The 23,970-nt window shown below is 66.9% G+C and overlaps 1 protein-coding gene across 10 annotated transcripts in view; it reads left to right on the top strand.

Annotated features, from left to right (window-relative positions):
- The window catches only part of KIF26A (kinesin family member 26A), a 42,607-nt gene extending 19,429 nt beyond the window's left edge, over nucleotides 1–23,178 (top strand). For 3 of the 10 annotated variants that reach the window (XM_086708666.1, XM_086708662.1, XM_086708667.1), the window contains 15 exons: nucleotides 807–897; nucleotides 1,749–1,843; nucleotides 3,108–3,298; nucleotides 9,390–9,579; nucleotides 13,685–13,894; nucleotides 14,381–14,474; nucleotides 14,738–15,000; nucleotides 15,106–15,289; nucleotides 15,400–15,562; nucleotides 15,896–16,058; nucleotides 16,734–19,587; nucleotides 20,276–20,481; nucleotides 20,598–20,618; nucleotides 20,985–21,135; nucleotides 21,959–23,178. In XM_086708666.1, coding sequence (XP_086564792.1) covers nucleotides 807–897; nucleotides 1,749–1,843; nucleotides 3,108–3,298; nucleotides 9,390–9,579; nucleotides 13,685–13,894; nucleotides 14,381–14,474; nucleotides 14,738–15,000; nucleotides 15,106–15,289; nucleotides 15,400–15,562; nucleotides 15,896–16,058; nucleotides 16,734–19,587; nucleotides 20,276–20,481; nucleotides 20,598–20,618; nucleotides 20,985–21,135; nucleotides 21,959–22,140 — 5,058 coding nt within the window. In that variant the 3' untranslated portion in view covers nucleotides 22,141–23,178. Of the gene's footprint in view, nucleotides 1–806; nucleotides 898–1,056; nucleotides 1,698–1,748; nucleotides 1,844–3,107; nucleotides 3,299–9,389; nucleotides 9,580–13,684; nucleotides 13,895–14,380; nucleotides 14,475–14,737; nucleotides 15,001–15,105; nucleotides 15,290–15,399; nucleotides 15,563–15,895; nucleotides 16,059–16,733; nucleotides 19,588–20,275; nucleotides 20,482–20,597; nucleotides 20,619–20,984; nucleotides 21,136–21,871 lie in introns of those variants that run through there. The other 7 variants (XM_086708672.1, XM_086708668.1, XM_086708665.1 and 4 more) reach the window with 6 other exon arrangements.
- Nucleotides 23,179–23,970: the final 792 nt, after the last annotated feature.

Below are 23,970 nucleotides of genomic sequence, written 5' to 3'. Positions count from 1 at the left end.
CCCGCCCATCCTCAGGGACGCGGCTGGGGTGGCAGGGAGTGGACGGTCCTGGCCTGTCTCTCTGACCTGGCCTGTTGCTGGTGCCCTCGCTCCGGGCCTCAGTTTACCCCTCCATGGAACAGACATTGGATGAGATGGCCCCCTCTTCCCCGTGGTGCTGCAGCCGAGCTGCTTCTGTGATGGGGTGCGGGGGGGGGGGGGGGCAGGGCACCCGCAGGGGTCAGGTCGTTCCCAGCCCGGAGCCTCTGGTACCTGGCGCAGGCCCGGCGAGCAGTACTGGCCGCACCCCACGGCGGGCTGCGACGGCCTGCGGGATTCAGTTCCGGCCGTTCGTTCGCCCCCTGCCCCCCAGCCGTCCCCGTCTCGTGGCACAGAAGAGCCCCCAGTGAGGGGTTCGTGCCGAGGAGCTGGCGAACGCCGTCCTTCACGTGCCAGAGTATCACAGGCCGAGGGGCTCGGGCCCCGGGGGCCAGTTTGGTGTTTCCCGGACGGTGCTCCCCGGAGCCCCGCGGCAGGCGCTGCCTGGAGCCCGTCGGTGCCGGCTGCCGTCGGGCGCCTCTGCCGGGACCGGCCCTGAGCTTGCGCGCTGGGCCCCGGGCCGGTGCGGCCGCCTCATGCTCTCCTCTCTTCGTGCTTCTCTTTCGTTGCTGCTCTCCTGCCTCCCTCTCGTTTTCTGTCTGGCCGCCTCCCGCCCTCCCCTCCCCTCCTCGACCCCTCTCTCCTGTCCTCCTGTCGTGGTCTTCCCTCTGGCCGCCCTCCCTCCCGCCCCCTCCGGCTTCTTTTGGCCTGGGTTCTGCTCCCGGCAGGAATCGGCAGCGGCCGTCCCGATGGCCGGGGCCGTGTCTCGGCAGCTCGTGGGACGGCGGAGCCGAGGCACGTGCGGGACTCCGGAGACAGGTCAGTGTGGGCGACCCGCGCCATCGCCGGGTGGTGCCAGAACCCTCTGGCTGGAGGCGGAGAGGCTGCATGCGACGGTGGGCTGGCCCGGGCCCTGTGGGAGTGGACGGAGGGGCCGTGGAGGGCCCCTTCTGTGACCCCATGCCTGGGCCCCCCGCTGGCCGGGAGGCCTCACTGAGTGGAGTGACGGCCTGGCCCGTGCTGCTGGGCGTGGGCCCCGCGGCAGAGCCGTCCCGGGGGGCTGGCGGGAGCCAGGATGCCCACAGGGGTGGGTACGGGGGTGCTGCGGGTGGCGGTCCCCTCCCCGGACCTGGGGCGCACGGTGGGTGCTCAAGCCTGCTCTGCTCTGCGGGGCCCCGGTGGTCAGCGTCCATGGGACGGAAGGTGGCAAGTCTTTCCCACCCGCTCTGCTCCACAACGCCGGGTCTTTTGTGGGGAGCACTTGCGTCTAGTGGTGAGAAAGGTCTTCACGTTTGAGGGCAGGTGTGAGCATGTGCGGGAGTCCTCCGGCCGGGCTGCCCTGCGTTACCCACACGTTTGCCTTGGGTCTCCACAGCCTCCTGGAGAAGCAGCTTCTCGTTCTTATCGTCCAGGCCGAGGCCTGGCTGGCCCTCCTGGAATGTTCTCCGGGAGCTGGTGCCCCCTCCACTCCAACAGCCCCATTCCCTCAGGGACAGGGGGCCTCCCGGCCATGGGAGAAGATGCGTCCCTGCCAGGCTGTGTGCTCCTGGAAGACAGATTTACTGAGCACCTACCGTGCCCCAGGCAAGGTGTTGGCACGAGGATGTGGAGGGGACCAGGTCTGTGCGGTAGGCCCCCCCAGGGTCTTCCTGATTCCTGACATGTTTTAGGTGCTCACGGAAGCCGGAGGACTGAGAAAGTATGGTGCTGGGCATGGCCCCGTAGGCGGGGTGCAGAAGCACTAGACAGCCCGAGGGAAGCTGAGGTCAGAGGACTGGGGGAGGCCGGGACAGGGCACCTGGGGCAGGTGCAGGGAGTGCCTTGGAGAAGGAGAGGGCTGGCTGGGCTGGGTTCTGAGGGATGCATAGGAGTTCCTGCCCTCTAGGCAGAGGCAAGGCAGGTGGCAGGGCGCGGAGGGTGAGGGCCTGGGCTGTTTCAGGTGTACCCTTCTCTGCTACTGACCTGTCCTCCATCTCCTGGGGGAGCGGCCGGTGCACCAGGGGCCCCCGGGGGGAGTGCATGGCTTCTATCTAGCTTGAAGTTTGGGGTTCTCTGTGAACTTGCTTTGCAGACGTGGTTTTACTGTGTCCCAAGAGGGGTTTGGAAGCTGGTGCTGACCGTGGGCTGGGCAGGGCGGGACCTTCCGCCGTGGCGAGGTGGCAGGACCTTCTTCAGAACGTTCCTCCCAAGGCGTGTGGTGGCCTCTGGCTACGTCCCTTAGGAGACCCCGAGGACGTTGGGCCCTCCAGAATGTGGCTCTTCACCCTCAGGGTCACCAGGGAGGCCCATGTCCCATCAGCATGAGGACCCTGGTCCTCCCAGGCCTGGCGTAGAAGGTGGCCCAGGCAGTGCTTGTCCACAGCCCTTGGGGCCGAGTGGAGCAGGGGGGCCCAGGGACCAGTGTGGTACCTGGGGAGGCTTGAACCCTGGGGACAGGGGTTCCTAGGGGAATGGGTTTGGGAGTGGCCAGGCGGAGGCAGGCTGCTCCCCCCCACCCCCCCACTCCTGCCAGCAGCCACATCCACCCCCTCCGGGGCCAGGTCTGGCCTGGGGGTCCAGGGCCCGACGTGGGCACATAAACATAATATATGGTGGACGGATCTCAGGTTTTCTGGTGCCGTCCTAGGGAGCATTTAATTACATTTGTGCTTCATTACGAGGCTGTCTCTCTTTCTAGAATTTATTTTAGCTAATTAGCTGGAAATGCCAGAGTAGTATTTCAGATGATGGGAGCGTCATACATTATCATACACGGGGCAATTAGTGCTGCTGACAAATATTTATTGTGGTTTCTCCTCTGATCGTGCCCCTGCGTGCTCCCAGGTGGGTGACCCGGGGGTGAGGGGTGTGGGGGTCACTGGGTGGGCATCTGTGTCCACCTGTCTTCCGTGGGCCCTGTGAGGCTGGCCACCAGCCGGGGTCCTGTGGGGGGGGGTGGCGGGCCCGGGGAGCATGTGGGGGCCCTGGGGTGTGCGGTCCGCTTCCCCAGCAGGCGTGTGTTCCTCACGCAGGCTCCCCCTTCCCCCTAGGCTGAGGCGGCGGTGGCTGCGGTGGCAGTGGCAGACACGGTCCGGGACGGCTCCCCCACCTTGAGCTCTGATGGCGCGTCGAAGACGTGGGGCCGCGGTGGGGCCCGCACGACGGCACTGGTCACCCCGGCCCCGGGCGCCCCGGCTGGGGGCTCCACAGGCCCGTCGGCGGCAGCCTCCTTCTTCATTAGGTACGTCCCCCCCGGGGGTGCTGGGACACACACAGCAGGTGGGGACCTGGGCCACTGGCCCCCGTGGCCTGCGGGCCTTCCCTGGGAGAGCTGTGGCTGATCTGCCCTGGTAGGGTGCGCTGGGGCCTGCCCTGGGCCGGTGTGGGCTGGGGCCGCAGATAGAGGCAGATCCCAGTCGGGGAGCCGGGGGCGGGGGAGTGGAACGGGGCTTGAAGGAGGGCGTCCTGGAGGGCAGGCTGCACCCAGACCCCACGCTTTGCCCTCCCCTCCCCGGGGGGCTGCCGGCACACCTGTCCCTGTTAGATCCAGCTCCCCCGTCGGCCAGGAGCTGGGTGGTCCAGTCCCGGCCTGAGCTCTGGTCCTCCAGATGCTTAGCTGCGGCCCTGCAGGCCCCGGGTGCTGGGGACGGGGGCTGGTGTAGCCCAGGCCCGGCAGGTTTGGAGGTGGGAAGTGGTGCGTGGTGAGGGGCTCTCTTCCCCTGCCCCTGCCCCTCCCGCCAGGGCCCCGGGATTCAGCGGATAGGACAGACACGGCGGAGGACTGTGGATTACAGGATGTAATGGTGGTAATGACTGGTAATGGCAGGCCCAGATGCGGGTCACTGTCCCATTAGCAGCCCTGGCGGGCACTGATAAGCTTGTCCATGAATCACAGGCGGGTGGAGGGGCAGGGTGCCTTATCAGCACGGGCTGTGGGGCTGTGGGGCCCGACGGGGGGCGGGGAGGGGGGTGCTGACGGGCTGGCGAACACTGGCTGTGGGGCCGGCGGGGGAGTCCCCGCGCAGGGGACGACAGGGCCGAGCTGGGCACGTCCCCACCTGGTTAGCCGCCGTGTCTAGGCCTTTCTGTGGCGGCTTGCTGCATTGGGCCATGCCTGCAGGGGGATCTCAAGCCTTCTGAAAAGGAAGAAGCGCTCCAGTGGTCCCAGGTTCTGGGGGCCACGCTGGCTCATTAGTAACCTCGTGGCCGGCTAAGCAGGTGCCGGCTGCCTTTTGTCTCCATCGGAGCAAGGCTGCTGCTGACCTTGGGAAGTTGCCATAGAAACAAGTGTGGGGACAGCGGGAGGCAAGTTTTCTGATGGGGGGGTGGTGCACTGCCCACTGCCATTACTTCCAGCCTGTTGAACCAGCCCTGAATCGTAGCAGCGTCTACAGCAGAGGCACGGGCCAAGTTGGGGGGGTGCGTGTCTGGCCAGGAAGGCCATCGGACCTTGCGCTTGACTTGGGCCACAGCCCCCTGGGTGGGACGGGAGTTCTGTGTACCATACGTCCGCTCTCTTGTTTAGTGTGTGTGTTGGGGGGCCGTGGAGCTGCCGGATCCTGGCCTGGGGGGCTTCAGGCGTGTGCTGAGTGTACATTCTGTGCTTCCACCTCTGCCCCTCGCCGGGCTCCTACAGGGGCAGAGCTGAGCCCAGCCCACGCCCTGCCCCCTGGCCAGCGGGGGTGGGTATCTGTGCGGACGGCCTGTGATGGCCGTGTGGCATCTGTGAAGGGACAGGGCAGAGTGCTGTCCGTGGTGCTGAGCGCCACGGAGGTGGACTTTGAGGGGTGAGTAGGAGCCTGGCATTGGCCGGGGGAGGCGGAATGGGGTAGCTGTTGGCAGTTTGGGATCTCCTTTGGTCCTGGACCACTCGCTGGGGGCCAGCCTCGCCCCGGGCCTTCCCAGGACCTCTGAGCCCCCCACCCCGATTTGGGAGACCAAGGCAGAGAGTGGTTGCGTGGGCGCCGGGTGCCCAGGACCTCATTAATGTCGCTGCGCTGTACGGCTCAGGGCTGAGGCCTGGCGCCCTGCTCCCCGCAGCTGGGCCTGGATGGGCCGTTCACACATGGCGGCCACAGCTGTGGCCGAGAGCTCAGAGTGCCAACCGACCAGAGCTCCGACAAGGCCGGGCTCCGTGGGGAGGGCATAATTACATTCTCTCTGGAGGCCTTGACCCCCTTCCCCAGCTTTCCTGCTCCGTGGGGTGCCCTTGCCCTTCACCTCTGCTGTCTCCCCTCCTCCCAAGATGTCTCCTCTAGTGGTCTCTCGCCCACCCTTCTGGGTCTTTCTGGGGGTCAGCTCCCAAGTCGCTGAATGTACATGCTTTGGAAGAGCTGTTGGGGTCTCCCGGGCAGGGGCTGGGGAGGTGGCAGGGTGAGGTTTCCTTCAGGTGCCAGGACCCCCGCCCGCACTCATAGATGCCCCCGCATTGCCACCTCGGTGGAGCCCCTCCTGGGTGTCTGCCTGCCTGGGTGCCCAACCCGAGGACTGTCCGGCCTGGTGCCAGGCAGAGGTCCTCAGCCAGAGGGGGCACCGCTCAGGGGCACGCGGTCAGCATAAGCCAGGTACCCCGAGCAAGATGGCTCTGCCGAGAGTGTCTCCACTGCGAGGTGAAGTTCCCAGGTGACACGATGCAGCTGTGGGAGTGGGGGCCACACACGTGTCCAAAAAGCCCTGGCTGCCTCCTCGAACAGGGAAGGGCCTCACCATCAAGGCCACCTGCTTGTGCAGTCACCTCGTTTGTGAGAGGCAATTGTTCTTTGTAAAAAGGCAAAATATTCCCTGAGGGATGTTGGAGGGGTCTATCCCCCAGCCACCCACCCACTCACCCCCTGCACCCACGCACCCACTCACCCCTGCACCCATGCACCCACTCACCTACTCACCCCCGCACCCACTCACCCATGCACCCATGCACTCACGCACCCACTTACCCCTGCACCCACTCACCCACGCACCCACTCACCCATGCACCCATGCACCCACCCACTCATTGTCCATTCACCCATGCACCCATCTATTCAGTCACTCACTCTTAGCCATGTCATTGCGTCCCGAGCTTCCCCGGTGTTTGGCCTGGGCTTGGCAAACACCTACCCTTCTGAGACTCTGCCTGGTGGATGGACACGGCCTTATAAACTTGTTTCTCAGGACAGGGACTGGTTCCTGTAGTAGCAGGAGGCAGAGACTTGGGAAGCCCAGCTTGGGGGCATCAGGGCAGGCTTCCTGGAAGAATAGCTTCTGAGGATGCGGAGAGCTAGATGCACAGGTGAAGTTCCTGCTTTTCCAAGCCTCCTCTTCAGAGCCAGACCACTCAGACTTGCCTACGCTTCCCGGCATGTCTCGCCTTCCACTTCTCATCACCCCTGCAGGTCCCACCCTGGGCCCCCACCTCCAACAATGCAGTGGGCATTCATGGTCCTGGGTGTGGTGCTTGTGTATTCTCTTAGCCTCTGTGAGGCCTGGTGGCACCTTCCCACTGCTCTCTCTACCTTCCCTGGTCAGAAACCAGGCCCGGGCCTCCAGAAATCTGCAGCCCTTAATGACAAGCCCGGCCCCCAGGGGCCCCCTCCCCCAGGCCATAGAAACCGAGGTGTGGCTGCTGGGTTTGTCCCTGTTAACAGGGGCCTGGATTTCATCAAAAGAGAGAGTGCCCGTCCTGGGCCCTTGTTAATGCAGTGACATGTCTTTGAGTCATGCCTGGTGGGGTGAGCCTGTAAGGGCAGGACCTGGAGGGCCAGGCGGGCCAGGGCCCAGCTCCTCAGCTCCCAGCCCCTTGGGGGCCGACCGCAGGGCTGAGGAGGGAGGACAGGGTGCCCTGAGTTAGGTCAGACCGTAGGGTGGAGCCCTGGCCAACAGCGTTCCCGACTCCCAGGGCTGGCAGGACCTCAGAGAGTGCCAGGCCCAGCCCCTGTCCAGGCGCGACCGGAACGTGTCTGGGGGAAGGACACCTCGCCGTGCTTTGCTGCCAGGGCCCTGAGGGTGACCAGCTGTGCTGAGGTCTGTGCCGCAAACCCCTGGCTCTCGAGAGGATCATGGAGGGAACAGGAGCCATCTGGCCTCGTGTGTGACCCACCAGGCAAAGAAAGCACTGCCCTCTGGTCGTGCAGATTGGAGGTTGTGACCCGGGGTTGCTCCGGGCTCCTCCACCACCTTACCCATCAACCCTGGGTCCTCCTCAGCCCCTACGTCCCCCGGAGATTTAGGAGTGTGGGTTCAGGATGCCCCGCCCCCCACAGCGCCAGGGTCCCAGGCCGACCTTGCCCGACCTAGGGAGGAGCAGGGAACTGGCAGTTGGCGTGGGGGAGGCCTGCCTTGGCCAGGGCTGTCCGCTGACCTGTTCCGTCGGCCCGCGGGCCTGGTGGACACCCTCCACACGCTCGTGCTGGGCGGCCCGTCCGTGCTGGGCTTTCCTGAAATCCTGAAATCCTGGGAGTGAGCACCACTGTACCTATTTACAGAGGAGGAAATGAATCCTTGGGCCTCGCAGTCCTTCAGAGTCCCACCCTCCCTGGCCACCTCAGCCCCTGGGGGCAGTGTGGGGCAGGTGGGGCTGGGCTGCCTGCTGGGCGCTAATGTTCTCCAAGTCCTGCTACAGCGCCCCCCCCCCCCCGCCCCCGAGTGCTTGGCAGGAAGCCTCTGCGGAACCCGGGGTGGCTGGGGTCCAGGACAGGAGTCCAAGGCTGGGCAGCGGGCCGGGCGGAGGAGCCCCAGGAGCCGAGGCTCTGATGGAATGGCCTCATTTCCTCCCACAGCCCCTGCCCAGGTCTCCCTGGTCCTCGCCCTGCCGGCCCTGGCTGACCCCCGGGGACGGGTCACACTCAAGTTTGGGCTGTGGCCGAGGCCTTGCCTTCTCAGACTGGCTCTTGTCCCCTGCCCTCAGGCGATGCTGCCAGGCCCCTTCCGCCCCTGACTTGCTGTGATTCTCAGGCAGTGGGGGGGTGGGACGAAGGTCTTCTCCTTGCAGGGAGTTCTGAGGTTTACAAGTCCGTGGGCTCGGTCGGGAATCGGGTTATTGTTGGTCTGTGGCCAGAGAAGCCCGGTGGCCCGGCTCGGGGCTCCCTGCGCCCCCAGATGCTTGGGCTCCTCCTGGACAGCTTGTGGGCTCCACTCTCCACACCCCCGCCCCACCCGGCCCCGGGCACGCATCGGCACCACCGGCCACCGCTCTATTAAGGACCCGCCACGCATCGTAGATTACTTTTATTTCCCGCCATGACACCTCACTAGGAGGAAAGCCGTCCCTGGGGCCTCTTAAAAGACAACTCCTATCAAAGATGAGTGGGGTTAAGCAAAACGCTGGTGGTAGACGGCCGAGCGGGAGGCTGGCTGAGGGCTGGGCGGGCACCGCGGGGTGCAGAGGAGAGGAGGAGCCGCGGGTGCCACAGGGTGCTTCAGCCCCGAGCTCGGATCACATCCCGGCTGCCCCCCTTTCACGGGGGCCCCACCCTCGTGGAGAGGTGATGAGGCCAGGCCTTCTGCGCACTGGGCACGGAGCCTGAACGCGCTCCGGGGCCCACGGTGTGTTCTTTCGTATCTGTGTCACCTGGTGTCACCGTGCCGGGAGCCTGGGGTGGGTGCCGGGCAGCCCGGTGGCCTGCAGTGGAGGGTGCGGGCTCCGGGGGCTGACGCGAGCCAACTCTAACGTGGTGCTGGGGGAGGATGTGCTGGACGGCTGTGGGAGCCCCTGCGGGAGCCCCTGCGGGAGCGTGGTGGGCCCGTGGGGCACGTGTGCCTGTGACGATCCCCTGGGGGTTCACAACAGTGCTTCTCAAACGTGCACCAGATGTCGGGGTGGGTTAAGACTCAGGGGCTCTGCACATTCCCCGGGGGTGCTGTGGGGTCGGTGGGGCTACACCGTGCAGGGCTCGAGTGCCCGGCTGAGGATGCCGGTATGGTGGGGAGGGGGCCGGGGGCCACGGTAACCATGGGAACACTAGGTTTTGTTGAGCTCCTCCGGTTTGCAGGGTGCTTCGAACCCTTCGGCTCGTCAGGGTTGCACACAAGAGCCTGTGCTGGTCATGGCAACCCATGTTAGAGATGGGGAGACCGAGGCACAGAGAGTAAGTCGACACGCCTGGGTGCCCCGGCCTAGGAGTGGCTGACCCCAGCACGCTCCAGCCACCCCCCTCCCCATCCCCCCAGCAGCTGCTGGGCAGGGGACCCAGGGCAGCTGGAGGAGACCCGGCCTGCACTGAGCCAGCCGCCAGGGATAGGACACAGCAACCCCAGCCCCGGGGGCCCGTACCGGGCTGTGGGGCCGCACCCGGGGCGGGGCAGGTGAGAAGGACAGCACTGAGTGCTCCCACCGGCCCCCGTCCTCCCCTCCCCAGGGCTGCCCAGAAGCTCAGCCTGGCCTCCAAGCGCAAGAAACCTCATCCGCCACCAGCCCCTGCTGCCCGCGGCGCCTCCCCCTACCCCACGGACTTCAGCGGGGTCCTGCAGCTGTGGCCGCCCCCCACGCCCCCCTGCCTGCTCAGGGCCGCCTCCAAGGTGAAGGACAGCCTCGGCGGTGTCGGAAAGGTAGGCCTGCTCCTGATTGGAGGTGACCCCGGGGGCTGGTGGCTGGGACGAAGCCAGGGGTGTCTGAGTAGGTGCTGGGAGGGGGCGCAGGAAGCGGAAGGATCCTGCTTCCTTCTCCCAGCTTGGATGAGGTGGGGTACGGACGGGGAGACTGAGGCCCAGGCCCACGTTGGCTGCTCTGGGTGGCAACAAGAGCCTAGGAGACTGCGCTGGGGGTCCCAGGGGCATGTTGTGGCCTCAGAGTGGGGTGGGACAGCCAGGGCTTCCTGGGGCTGGGGGTTGGGGTCTGGCCCCCAGGAGCCCCCCTACCGTGTGTCAGTTGGGACGCTGCCCTCCGCTGTTCAGAGTCCGGGCAGATCCCAGCTGCCACCACCCCTGGAAAGGGGAACGTATGATCAGCTGGTTCAGGTGGGGAAACTGAGGCCCAGAGGGGGGAAGGGGCCCAGCTGCCTGGTCTTGGAACAGGCCATCTGGCCCCTGGCTCTGACCCCTGGCTCCCGTGGCCTTTTGCCCAGACTGGGTTTCCGTCCTGGTCCCATGTGGTTTGCTGGGAACTACACCCTGGCCCGGCTCGGGGCCCTGCATGTGTGGGGTCTGCGTGAGCACGTTAGCTGGGCTCTTTGTGAGGTGGGCTCTTTGTGCCCGTGGAGGGTGGGGAGACTGAGGCACCGTCACACAGCCGTGGGGGTGAGCATTGGACCTGACCCTGAGTGTGTACCCCGACATTTTCCCCTGACTTCCTGCCCACACTCTGCGTGCTGGCCACTCCCAGGTGCCTCCCCGAGGGTGGTTGGGACTGGGGTGGCCCCCTTGCTGCACACCCCTGCCCCCGGCCGGCCGGCCACCCACCCGGGCACTGGGCGCAGCCTCTCCAGCGCCCAGAGGCTCACCCTGCAGAGGCTGGTTGGCTGGGTCCATGCTCCCCTGGGCTCGGTCTGCCCCACCCGCCTGGGCTGCAGAGGGGTCTGATGTGTTCACAGAGGGTCCCCTGCCCGGGGCCTGAGCCACTCCCCGGACCACCCCCTGACGCTCCCCGCCCCCTGGCCCTCCTGCTGCGCCCCTCCTCCTCAAGCGACTGCCAGCCAGCTCTTGCTGGAAGCCTTCTCTCACGCCTGTCACCCCGACAAGCCTCGCTGCGTAGGTGGTCCTGGGAACCTCAGTGCCGCCCACGTGCAGGTGTATGTGTCGGGGACACGAACCCCGACTGAGCAGAGTGGCTGCGGGACAGGGCTCTAACAGCTCTGACCTTGGCCTCCTCCCTTGTCGCTGGCTCCCTCGGCCAGCTCTCTCTGAAAGTGGGGGGGTGGTGGGCAGGGCGGGCCTCGTGTCTCAGGCGTGTTATGGGGGGTAGCAAGCCTCTGCCACCTCCTTCTGGGGTCCCCACCCAAGTATTCTGGGGCAGGGTCTCCTCCGTGGTACACCAGCTCCCTCCCCACCCCCTGCCCCCGTCCCTCCACATGGAGCCCTTGTCCCCCAGTCCACTCACTGCCCACCCAGTGCCCCCTCCCTGGCTCCCGGGCTGTTATTTGCACGAATGTCGCATAGTCAGAAATGCCTCTTGAAAGGCGTTTAATATTGTCACAGAAAAGAAGTTAGATTACACTCAGTTCCTGACATTAATGTGCTACTTAAGGTAATTCATCATCTTGCAGTATTAAAAAAGACATCGCTTCTGTGGGTGCTGAGCGGCGCCCCTCCCCCCTCGCCCCGCCTGGGCCACCTCTTAGGAGTGGAAGCCCTTTTTTATGCAAAACGTGTTTTTTCCCTACCTGGCAGCATTCCGCGGCTCTTTGTAATATCTGAACATTTGGGGAAGAGACTTGATGCCCTTGTCTGGTGCAAAGACCCTGTCATTTCCTGGCTGTGATGACAGGATCCTTGCAGACAATGGCCTGTGCGTTCGGCTAGGACAGGGCGACGGCCCTGGGCGGCCGCTCTGCGCCCTCCCCGCAGGCCAGGCTGTGGGTCCCTGAGTGGGGATGAATGTCGCTGCCCTGCAGGAGCCCAGGCGGAGGGCCTCACCCCCTAGGAACCCCCTCCAATCTGCACAGCCCATTTGGCTCCTGAAGTGGCCAGGAGTTCAATGCTGGAAAAAAAAATTGCCAGAAATTACCGCGAAGTGCACGTTGTCGTCTGCTTGGCAGCGGCATTTGGAAATGAAATAGTTTTGTTCGTGTCGTCGGGGAATAAAGGAATCGATTCTCGCCCGACGGAGCCCAGGTTCGGGGAGTGCAGCAGAAAAGTGTTTTCTTTCCGCTTCTCCCCTGAGAACGTACCCCCCCTTCCTGGAGCGATTTTGCATGTCAATTTGCCACGTGCTGAAGGGGAGAAGACGGGCCTCGCGGAACTACCCACAGTAAACCAATCTTGCCCGCGTATGTATCTGTCACTTACAATTAAATCCGTGAAAGATATTGGCTCTGAAATGAGTCTGGTAATTTGATTTACGCTGTGGCGGAGAAATCGAAGACTTCATTGGGGAGTGGAAGGTGGTGTCCTTCAGCAGAAAGTGGGGTCTGGCGCCCCTCCCAGCAGGCGCCCCAGTTCACGGGGGGCACATCGTGGTCACGGCCCTGCACGAGATGTAGTTTGGGGTGTTTGTTCTCCACGCAGGTTTTGGGGTGTCTGCAGTGCAGCTTGCGCTGGGCTCTTGGGGCCAGGTCCCGGCCCCCCTCCCCGCTGAGCCTCTGTTCCCTTGGGGGCGACGGGGCTGCTGGTCCAGCTGTGCGGATGCCAGTCTTCCGCGGAGCCCGGCACAGGGGTGGGGGGCACACCTTTGTGTCTATTTTTGGTTTTAGGGTCACGTGGGAGCTGAGGCTGCGCGGTCACCTGCCAGAGCCCCCAGGCGAACACCCTCCCCCATCCTGCCCTTTTCTTTCTCCTCTACTCCCCCACCTGTGGCCGCCTGGCCAGGCCTCAGTGTCGCCAACGCCTCCTGGCAGAATTGAGCCTTTTCTTGGGGAGGATCACCGTGTCCTCCTGCTGGCCGGGACCCTGCCAGTGTGTGGGGTTTTGGGTTGGGTCCCGGCTGGCTCCCCCAGCTTCCCCTCCCAGGGCATCATGGCTCTCCAGCCAGCCCCCTTTTGTGCCTTTGTTCTTCCTCTCCCTGTGCCGGACCCTGGCTGAGGAGCTCGAGGCAGGGGCTCCCTGGAGGAGGCAGAGGCTGGACCGACATGGGGGCTGGGGCCGCCCTGCTCTGGCCGTGGGGAGGGAATCCTCGCTGGGGGGCTGCCCCAGCCCCCATCCCGCGCCTGCTTTCCTGGGAGCTGCACTCGACGGCCTGCTGACCTGGGGCCGCTGAGGTGGGGGTGCGGGGCAGCACCCCGGGGCCGGGCTCCGTGGGCAGGAGTGTGGCCTGTGCATCTTCCTTCGGCGGGGGGGTGGCTGTGCCTGCGGCCTGTACTGGTTGCCCCTCCCTCCCTCCTTCTCCCTCTGCCCTCAGTTTGGGATTGGGTCTCAGGCTGTGTGACCTGTCAGTGTTTCCTCCCTCCTGGGATGGAGGTGGGCCTGGGAGGGGGTCGCCGGGCCGAGAGCCGCGCCGTGTGTGTGCCAGGGGCTCCTTCTGGTCCCAGGGGCTCTGTGACTCCGGGTTGAGCTCGCTTAGCTTCCAGCTCTGCATCGGAGTCAGTGAGCGGGCCAGAAACCCCACATCGAGGGTAGGCGGGTGCACTTGTGGTGCCATACTTCCATCCCTGTGCTCACGGGGGCATCCAAAGCCTGTTCCCCCACTCCTGACTTTTCCCCCTGCTGTCCTCCACCACCCAACCCCCTCCCCCGCCCTGTCCTCCCCGACCCCATGCTCCTCCACCCTGTGCTCCCTGACTCCGTGCTCCCCTGTCCTGGCCCCTGCTCCTCCTCCTGTGCTGACTGCCCCCACACCAGGCTCCCATCCTGTCGCTGAGCCTCGCGTTCTGCCTGCCTGGCTGATCTCTTACGGGATCTGCTCCGGCTGGAGCTGGGGTGCAGGCATCCACATTCCTGCGGTGGGGATCCCCGTGCCGGGGCCTGGCCCGCTGTCTCAACTCGCGCGAGTTCCTCCTGCCTTGTAATTAGCGGCCGCTGGGCGGGCGGCTGCTCAGATGCCCGTTCCCGCCTCCCCTGCCAGGTGAAGGTCATGTTGCGAATCTGGCCGGCACAGGGGGCGCAGCACTCGGCCGAGCCCACGTCCTTCCTGAAGGTGGACCCGCGTAAGAAGCAGGTGACCCTGTACGACCCGGCCGCCGGGCCCCCGGGAAGCTCGGGCCCCCGACGAGCCGCCGCTGTGGCTCCTAAGATGTTTGCCTTCGATGCGGTCTTCCCCCAGGACTCGGAGCAGGTGAGGGCGGCGGGCACCCCCGGGGCCGGGGCTGGGGCCGGGCCTGTGCTTGCTCCTGGTGCCCAGCGAGGAAGGAGGAGGGCGGCAAGAGCGAGGCCAGCGGCCCAGGCCCAGCGCCTTCTGCTTTTCCTTCCTCCTTGGCCCCGGCCCAGGGGGTCTCCGACTCTGCTGCTGGCCTGGGGAAGTGCACGATTTTTGGTGGGCTCTGTGGAAGCCTTGTGTGCGAGGTGTGCGTGAGCGCCTGGGGTGTGGTGTGGTCTCCACGACGGCGGTGTGAGTTGTGTGCCTGGCGGCTCACGCCCTGTGCGCTGTGTGTCTGTATCCCATCCGTGTGCGTCCCGTGTGCACGTGGAGGTCTGTGTCCTCGGTCCTGTGCGTGCCGGCCTGGCCACCTTGTGAGCTGGGGACAGACAGGCGTGGTGGGAGGCTGGGTGTCGACTCCCTCGATTCTGGTGCCTTCCTGACACCCGGGGCCCCCCCTCGCAGGCTGAGGTCTGTTCCGGGACAGTGGCTGACGTGCTCCAGGCAGTGGTCGGGGGGGCTGATGGCTGCATTTTCTCCTTTGGCCACATGAGCCTTGGTAAGCATCCCCCCCTCATCCCCTCTCTGCAGTCTCTGGGCCTCATTTCCCGGTGGGGAGGGGGCTGCACGGAGGGAAAGCCCAAACCCTGTCGTCCTGGAGGGCAGGGGGCCTTGGACTGGAGGAGGCCCCCTAGGTCTCAGTGGCCCCCAGTCGGCCCCGAGGGCCCCGGGGCAGGTCCAGGGAGGAGGCCGGGTGTGGCTGGGCTCCCAGGGCATGTCGGGCTGAGTGGGGGGGCCCTGACACGCCCACGTGGCCCCCAGGCAAGTCCTACACGATGATCGGGAAGGACAGCTCGCCTCAGAGCCTGGGTGTCGTGCCCTGCGCCATTTCCTGGCTCTTCAGGCTCATCGACGAGCGCAAGGAGAGGACGGGCACCCGCTTCTCCGTCCGCGTGTCGGCCGCGGAGGTGTGCGGCCCCGACGAGAGCCTGCGGGACCTGCTGGCCGAGGTGGCCTCCGGCAGCCTCCAGGACGCCCAGTCCCCGGGCGTGTACCTGCGCGAGGACCCGGGGTGTGGGGCGCAGGTACGCCGCGGCCCCGCGTGCGGTCTCGGGGGGCTGCGAGGGGGCCGTGGGGAGGTAGGCGCGGGCCGCAGCTTGTGGGGCGCTGTCCCCTCCGCCTGTCCCCAGCTCCAGAACCAGAGCGAGCTCCGGGCGCCCACGGCCGAGAAGGCAGCCTTCTACCTGGACGCCGCGCTGGCGGCCCGCAGCACCAGCCGGCCCGGCTGCAGCGAGGGCGCCCGGTGCGGCTCGCACACGCTCTTCACGTTGCACGTCTACCAGTACCGCATGGAGAAGTGTGGCCGCGGTGGAAGTAGGTGTCCGCCCGGCGTGGCTCCGGTCCGCAGGGCCGTGCCTGGGCGGGGGGGGGGGGGCCTGGGTGCCCTGGGGCCCTGCTGTCACCCTCCCGCCCTGTGGTTTCAGTGTCTGGAGGCCGCAGCCGCCTGCATCTCATCGACCTGGGCAGCTGTGAGGGGGCGCCCGGCAGGGGTGGCGAGGCCTCCGGGGGCCCCCCGTGCCTGTCTCTGTCGGCTCTGGGCAGCGTCATCTTGGCCCTGGTCAGCGGAGCGAAGCACGTGCCCTACAGGTGAACGGCGGGCTCCTCGGTGGGCGGGCTCCGGCCCTGGGGTGGCCCCCGGGAACCAGCCGAGGGCAAGGCGGGCCTGCCCAGTACGTCTGGACCCCTGAGCTCTTTGGTCTTCTGTTTGTCCCCGTCTGCCAGGACTTGCCGTCGGGGTGGGGGGGGGCCCACAGGGTGGCCGCCCAACCGGAGCTTGGGCTCCAGGCACGGCCCCGTCCCGGCGAGGGGCCTGTGTCCTGCCCTCCCCCGCCCCCCGCCCCGTAGCACCCCGCACGCCCAGCCTCCCACCCTGACGTCCCCTCCCCAGGCCCTCAGCCTCTGAGCAACCCTCGCCCCCAGGGAGCACAGGCTCACCATGCTGCTACGTGAGTCCCTGGCCGCCCCCAGCTGCCGAGCCACCATGATCGCCCACGTCTCGGACGCGCCAGCACGCCATGCCGAAACGCTCAGCACCGTGCAGCTGGCTGCCCGCATTCACCGCCTGCGCAGGAAAAAGGTCAAGGTCCGTTCCGCCTCCTTCCTGCCCCTCCCACCTTGAGGACCCCTCCCCCCCCCCCCCCCCCCCCCCGCCCGGGGTCCTGCGTCCTCTGAGGGCCCCTGCCTGGCGGGGTGGGGAGCCTGCTGCCCATCTCTGGTTGGCCCCGTGGGGCTCTGCCCAGAGAAGGTAGGGAGCCGGGCCTGGGCCCTGGGCATCTGATGCAGGGCTGGAGCCTGTCCCCGAGGGGGACTTGGGGTTGCTTGGCCTCTGTGTCTCCGGCACAGGGGTAGGCCTGTGGTCCGGGCAACCTGGCGGGGTCCCCGTGGCCCCCGGGCGCCAATCAGCAGAAAACTTCCCGGGCAGCCCTCGGAGGGGCAGGAGGATGGCGTTAGGGCCACCCCGGGGTCACATGGACCTGGGTCTGAATCCTGGATTCGCAGTTACGGGTGGTGTGGCTGTGGCCGCGTGTCCTTGCGTCCCTGTGATTCAGCTTAATGCTATTTCCTTGGGCTCCGGAGAAGGTGCGGTTGTGCTTGGTGCTTGCGGCGGCCCCACCCCAGGGGCCACCCGGTGCCGTGGCTGCCATCGCGTCCTCCGGGGCGGTGAGCGGCACGTGTCGCCGGGGCGCGGGGGCGGGCGGGGGGGGGGGGCGGTGAGCGGTGGGTCAGGCGGCCGCTCACCCACTTGCTCTGCCCCCAGTACGCGTCCAGCTCCTCGGGCGGGGACAGCTCCTGTGAGGAAGGCCGCGCCCGCCGCCCACCGCACCTGCGACCCTTCCGCCGCTCCATGGCCCCTGACCCTGGCCGCCTGGCCCCCAGCTCACCCGGAGACCCCGAGTGCTCGTCCAGCAGTGAGCAGTCCTGCGACACCGTCATCTACGTGGGGCCTGGCGGGACGGCACTGTCCGACCGCGAGCTCACTGACAACGAGGGCCCGCCCGACTTCGTGCCCATCATCCCCGCGCTGAGCCGCCGCAGGCCCTCCCAGGGCCCTCGAGACGCCGACCACTTCCGTTGTAGCACCTTCGCCGAGTTGCAGGAGCGGCTGGAGGGCATTGACGGCAGCGAGGGTCCCTCCGAAACCCTGAGCGTCACCAGTGGGGCCCAGCCCGGCCCGGCCTGCGGGGCCAGGAGGCCCTCCCCGCCCGAGGCCGCCGCCCCCAGGAAGGCTGTGGGCTCCCCGCTGGCGGCCAGCACACCTCGAGGCAGCCCCGGCCCGGACACCCACCGGGGTGCCCCAGAGCCCTCCAGGGCCAGCGCCGACCAGAGGGAGGGAGGCAGCGTTAGGCCTGTGCCACCCGGGCCGGACAAGGTCACCGCGGGCGGAGGCGGGAGGCCACTGCCCGGCCCGGCCCCTCCGCCTCCTCGGCAGCCAGAAGCCGGCCCAGCCCCCGAGGACCCCGGGGGCGCGGACACAGATGGTGCGGCACGGACACCCCCCGTGGGCATGAGCGGGCAGACCGGCCGCCCCCGTCCGTCTGCACGAGGCCGCCGTCTGGAGCGGGGCCTGCTGACCACCACGGTGACCCTGCAGCAGCCCGTGGAGCTGAACGGCGAGGACGAGCTGGTGTTCACGGTGGTGGAGGAGCTGTCTCTGGGCGGGCTCACCGGCTCCGGCCGCCCCGCCAGCCTGACCAGCTTCGGCAGCAACTGCTCTCTGCAGGCTCTGGCCTCCGGCTCGAGGCCCGTGAGCATCATTAGCAGTATCAACGACGAGTTCGATGCCTACACCACCCAGGCGCCCGGCGGGCCCTCAGAGGGCGCAGCCTGGGCCGGGAGCAGCCAGGGCTCCTCCATCAGCTCTCGGCTCAGCGAGGTCAGCGTGCGCGCGGACGATCGCCACAGCCCCGCGCCGCAGCCTCCCTTCGGGGCCGGCCCTGACTCGCCGGCAAGGCCCGACCCTCCGGGCCCCCCCGTCCTGGGTGGCTCCCCGGATGATGGCCGCTGTCGGTTCCCGGAGCACGGGCGATCGGACAGTCCTGGCCCGGCCCGGAGTCCTCGTCCTGGGGAAGCGGCCGCCGCAGCCCCCGCCCGAGTTGGCCGGGAGTGCCTGGCCGTGTCCCCATGGGGGGCAGCCCCGGCACAGACCATCCACTCCAGCCTTCCCCGGAAACCGAGGACTCCCTCAGCGGCCAGCCGTGCAGGCTGCCCTCGCCTGGCCCCGAGCCCGCCGGGCCCTGGAGGCCTGTTCGAGGACCCTTGGCTGCTGCGGGCAGATGAATGTGGTGCCCTCCAGGGGGTCTCTGCCGGCAGGGCCTCCAGCCCGGCCCCCGCGCTGCCTTGTGCCCGCAGGGTCGTGGACGGCTGTGAGGTGGCAGCCAGGGCAGGCCACAGGCCGGAGGCCGTGGCTCAGATCCCACCGCTGCGGAGGGGAGCCACCACACTGGGTGTGAGCACGCCCACCGCATCCTGCAGGGACGCCCTGGCTGACGCGGCTGCCTGCTTGGGCGGCCCGAAGGATGCCCCCAGCCGCAAGAAAAGTGTGGTCCCCAAGGGAGGCCTCTTCCCGAGGCCCAGCGGGGCGGCCCCCCCAGCCCCTCCTGTGCGCAAATCCAGCCTGGAGCACAAGAGTGGCCCAGCTCTGGCCGCTCCCCAGGCCGGGGGCCTCTCGCGACCTGCGGCTGCCGCCCTCCCCCGAGGGGAGGAGGAGGCCAGGCCCGGTGGCCGGGCTGACCACTCCGTCCCCAGGGCCACGTCGAGCCTGAAGGCCAGGGCTGGCAAGGCGGAGGCAGTGTCCCGTCCCACCACCCACGGCTCTCTGGAGCGGTGTGAGCTCCTGGGGCACAGCAGCGGCAAGGCCAGGGAAGCTCCCGGCAGGCCAGCCCGGGCCGTGCCCAGGCTGGGTGTACCGTCCACCAGCCCCACGCCTGGGCCCGCTCCTGCCTGCAGGGGCAGCCCAGCCAAGGGAGTGGGGGCCCCGAAGCCCCCGGCCGCAGGGGGCAAGGGCCGCAGCCTAGCAGCTGGCGGGTCGAGGGCTCTGGGTGTTCCCGTGAAGCCACTAACCCCAGCAGTGGGCAGGACCCCCGGTGGCCCCGTGATGGCGCCCCGGGTGGCCCCACGGGCAGTGCCTGGCATGGGGGCCAAGGCCAGCCGCGGCACCATCATGGGCACCAAGCAGGCGCTCCGGGCCGCCCATAGCCGCGTCAATGAGCTGGCAGCCAGCGGAGCCCCTGGCAGAGGTGGCCCCCCCTGGGGCTCAGTGGACTCGGACAGCGGCAGTGACAGTGGTGTGAACGTGGGGGAGGAGCGGCCGCCCGCGGGCCCGGCGCTGCCCTCCCCCTATAGCAAGGTGACTGCCCCACGGAGGCCCCAGCGCTGCAGCAGCGGCCACGGCAGCGACAACAGCAGCGTGCTGAGTGGCGAGCTCCCGCCCGCCATGGGCCGCACCGCCCTGTTCTACCACAGCGGTGGCAGCAGCGGCTATGAGAGTGTGCTCCGTGACAGCGAGGCCACCGGCAGTGCCTCCTCTGCCCCCGACTCCATGAGCGACAGTGGCGCCGCCTCCCCTGGCGCTCGCTCTCGAAGCCTCAGGTCTCCCAAGAAGAGGGCCACAGGTGGGTGCGGGTGCTGCCCTCCGCTGTTGGCACCTACCGCGTGCCCTCCTCTGACCCCCTGCCACCTCCGAGGCTGGGGCTGTGCTGTTAGAGCAGGCTGGCGAGTGCAAGTCTGTGCGGGTCACCCCGACGGGGCACCGGGAGCCGGGGAGGCCTTGCATTTGGGGCTCCCAGTCAGGTGCTTCCCTGGGCTCGGGCCTAGCTGCATGGGAGCCCCCTGCCATGGCCGCTCCTGCCTCCTACCCTGACCTGGGGGGACAGGGCCAGCTCCTTGCTCTGTGTGTGTGTGTGTGTGTGTGTGTGTGTGTGTGGCTGGGACGTGGGGGTGGGGCGTGGGGGTAGGGGTGGGGAGCAGGGAGGGACATCCTGGGAGCTATGGGTGGGGCGCGCCCCTCAAGCCTGGCTCAGGAGTCTGTCCTGGGGCAGCTGGGCTAGGGAGTGTTATGTTGGGCCTCAGCCTGGCTGGCTGGGGTATTGAGGGCTGCCCTCAGGGGAGGGCCAACCAGGAGGCTGTAAGCGGCAGCTGGAGTGGCTGTCCAGGTGACAAGTGGCCTGGAGAGGCTGGGGATTTCTGGATCTGGCCCCGGTGCTATCTTCTCTCTCAGGCCCTGGGCAGGCTGGGCCGGGGCTGGGGCCTGGGCCTGGGCCCCCAGTCTCCGTGCATCCAGGGCCCGGCTCTCTGTTCCAGGTCTGCAGAGGAGACGGCTGATCCCAGCCCCAATGCCCGACACGGCTGCCCTGGGCCGCAAGCCCAGCCTCCCCGGGCAGTGGGTGGACCTGCCCCCGCCCCTGGCCGGCTCCCTGAAGGAGCCCTTCGAGATCAAGGTGTATGAGATCGACGACGTGGAGCGGCTGCAGCGGCACCGCCCGCTCCCGAGGGAGGATCCGCCTGAGGTCAGGGCCAGCAGGGGGCTGGGCGGCTGGTGGTGAGAGGTCCTGGGATGGCAGGGTGGGCCCTGGAGGGTGTGGCCCAGCGGCCAGCTGACCCTACTTTCCCCTCTTGCCCTCAGCCTTCCCAGGATGTGGAGAAGGTAGGAACAACCTTGAACCTGTGGTGGCTGCTGATGCCCACTTGGGCAGAGTGGGTGGTCCGAGGGGTCCTGAGGTCACCACTGTTGTCCCCTGGAGTTGCATCTGATGGAGCTTTTACCACAGCTGTTTCCCACAACCTGGGCCCAGGCACTGGCAGGCTGCTTTGGGAGCACCTGGTGGGAGCCCCACCTTGTGGGGGGCCCGGGTCTGACCCCTGCCCACCTCTGAGGCCCCACCGTACATTGGCCCAGGCCTGGGGGCTGGAGGGAGACCCTCCTTCCAAAGCTGGGGATGGTGGGAGAGCATGGGAGTGGGCTGCCCTCCATGCCTGAGCACCCCCACCCCGCCCATCCCTTGCCCCCCAGGGTCCGGCGTGCAACAGTGCCACGCTGCGGCTGGCTGAGCGCAGGCAGCAGAGGCTACGAGAGGTTCAGGCCAAGCGTGAGCACCTATGCGGGGAGCTGGCCGAGACCCAGGGCCGGCTGATGGTGGAGCCCGGCCGCTGGCTGGAGCAGTGTGAGTCCCCGGCCCCTCGGTGCTGGGAGGAGCAGTGTGGCCCCGCCCCTCTTCTGGGAGGGTCAGTGTGGCCCCGCCCCCCTGCTGGGAGGATCAGTGCGAGCCCCGCCCCTCTGCTGGGAGGAGCAGTGTGGCCCTGCCCCTCTCTGCTAGGAGGGGTGGTGTGAGCCCCGCCCCTCTTCTGGGAGGAGCACTGTGGCCACGCCCGTCTCTGCTGGGGGGTAGTGTGAGCCCCGCCCCTCTCTGCTGGGAGGGGCAGTGTGAGCCCCGCCCCTCTCTGCTGGGGGGTAGTGTGAGCCCCGCCCCTCTCTGCTGGGAGGGGCAGTGTGAGCCCCGCCCCTCTCTGCTGGGAGGGGCAGTGTGAGCCCCGCCCCTCTCTGCTGGGAGGGGCAGTGTGAGCCCCGCCCCTCTCTGCTGGGAGGGGCAGTGTGAGCCCCGCCCCTCTCTGCTGGGAGGGGCAGTGTGAGCCCCGCCCCTCTCTGCTGGGGGGTAGTGTGAGCCCCGCCCCTCTCTGCTGGGAGGGGCAGTGTGAGCCCCGCCCCTCTCTGCTGGGAGGGGCAGTGTGAGCCCCGCCCCTCTGCTGGGAGGAGAACTGATATCCCCATCCCGGGAGGCGCAGGGTTGTAGGACTCTAGAGTGAGCCCTCACCGCCCTGGTGCCCCTTGCCTGCTGCGCCCCTAAGCCAGCCACTTCCCTCTAGAACTCCAGTTGCTCACCTTCACCTTGGCCCAGACAGGGACCCAAAAGCCGGGAGGGGAGAGAAGCCTTTCCTCGGCCCCGTGGGAACCCCTGGCCTGACCAGCTGCTTGCTGTCCCTCCCCAGTCGAGGTGGACCCGGAGCTGGAGCCCGAGTCAGCAGAGTACCTGGCGGCCCTGGAGCACGCCACGGCCGCCTTGGAGCAGTGCGTGAACTTGTGTAAGGCCCACGTCATGATGGTCACCTGCTTTGACATCAGCGTCTCCGCCCCCGCCGCCACGCCCGGGCCGCAGGAGGTGGACGTCTGAGGCTGGGCACTGGGGTGCGCAGAGGGGGCGTGGGAGGGAGCGAGGATGTGGTAGGGGTCGGAGGGAGGAGGATGCAGAGGGTCGGCTGAAGGACCGGGGGGGTCTCAGAGGCGAGGGAGCGTGAGGGAGGGGCTGGCCGAGTGCAGTGAGCGGACAGGGAACGAGCGTGCGGAGACAGAGACTGTCACCATCCAGACAACGACACAAGTGCCTTTAACCTTGAACTGGACTTCTCTCCTTTTTGCGTTTGGTGCTAAGGACTCAAGACACCAGCAGACAGTGTGCTCAGGCTGTGGCCTGGCGGCCGCGGTGGCCATCCAAGTGCCCAGCAGGAGCCTCTCTCCAGCCAAGCAGATTCATGTAGCAGGACAGCTCTGGGCTCAGCAGGCCCGAAGGTCAGGATCACTTCTCCTTTACAGCTGTCTCCTCTCGGCAGAGCCGGCCCTAGTGGTCACCAGGCCCTGGGTCTGCGTGCAGTTCTCTCTGCAGATGGAACTGGGGGTCCTCCGGGCAGGGACGGCCCACCTTCCCTTCCCCGAGGACCTGCTCTGTCCTGAGGACACAGGGAGGGCAGCACCCATGGGCTGAGCTGAAGGCACACGGCGCCTTCTTCTACGGCAGGAATTCTTACCAAAACCACAAGCAAAAACAAAACAAAACACACACACAAAATGTGGGGGATAAGGGTTTTGTAAAGGTTCTGTTAGGTTCATATTTTTATATCATTTTGCCTATAAATGCAGTATTTGCAGTGGGAATTTGGAGACAAATGATCTATGTTTTTATGGTTTTCTATGGAAGGTATTCCTCAGGCCAGGCTCTTTCTGGGGGGCACCCTGGGCAGGGCAGGGGTCCTTGGGAGGCACTTCTTGCCAAATGCAGACCAGGGGTGAATTTGCTGAGGTATGTGTTCCCGGCACAATGGGCTCTGTTTTCTGACCGTTGTGCATTTTCTAAGGGCGTCCAAACCTTTGTACAAATGTGTAGATAACATCTTGCTGCAGCTTTTGTGAATAAAAGACACATCAGTTGTTAAAATGGCTCCTGAGCTCACTGGGCGAGCTGCCCTGCAAGGGTCCTGGGGTGAAGTGGCCTCAAGGCATTGAAGGATGCATCTCCAGGACAGCAGGGGACTTACCTTCTGCTTGTCGGCCCTGCAGCAGCCCTGCAGGGACCAACCTTGCAGGTGAGAGGGGAGAGTAGGGACAGACCGAGAGGGGACAGCAGGGACAGACCAAGGGGACAGAGAAGGGAAAGACCGAGAAGGGACAGAGCAGGGACAGACTGACAGGGGACAGAGAGGGACAGACTGAGAGGGGACAGAGCAGGGACAGACCGAGAGGGGACAGGAGGGACAGACTGAGAGGGGACAGAGCAGGGACAGAGTGAGAGGGGACAGGAGGGACAGACTGAGAGGGGACAGAGCAGGGACAGAGTGAGAGGGGACAGGAGGGACAGACTGAGAGGGGACAGAGCAGGGACAGAGTGAGAGGGGACAGGAGGGACAGACTGAGAGGGCAGAGTAGGACAGACCGACAGACCGAGAGGGGACAGAGCAGGGACAGATCGAGAGGGGACAGCAGGGACAGACTGAGTCAGGGTCCACGGGATGGGGCTGGGCTGGTGGGAAGCAGCATTTTCTGGCGGGCTCGGGGCCCTTCCCAGGGGTCATGCTAGCTGGGGAAATTGAGGCAGGTACTGCAGTGGGAGACCCTTGATCTCTTTCCTTTGTCCCCTGCCTGTCTCTCCAGGAGACAGATGAGCAGACACACAGGACACATCAGGCTCAGGACCCCCGGGCTGGCAGGACCCCCGCCGGGCACGGCCGCC

Source organism: Puma concolor, chromosome B3 (assembly GCF_028749965.1).
Source record: "Puma concolor isolate L17-30 chromosome B3, mPumCon1.1.hap2, whole genome shotgun sequence".
Lineage (NCBI taxonomy): Eukaryota > Metazoa > Chordata > Mammalia > Carnivora > Felidae > Puma > Puma concolor.
The sequence above is the reverse complement of the archived record's forward strand: the minus strand, read 5'-3'. Positions and strand labels throughout refer to the sequence as shown.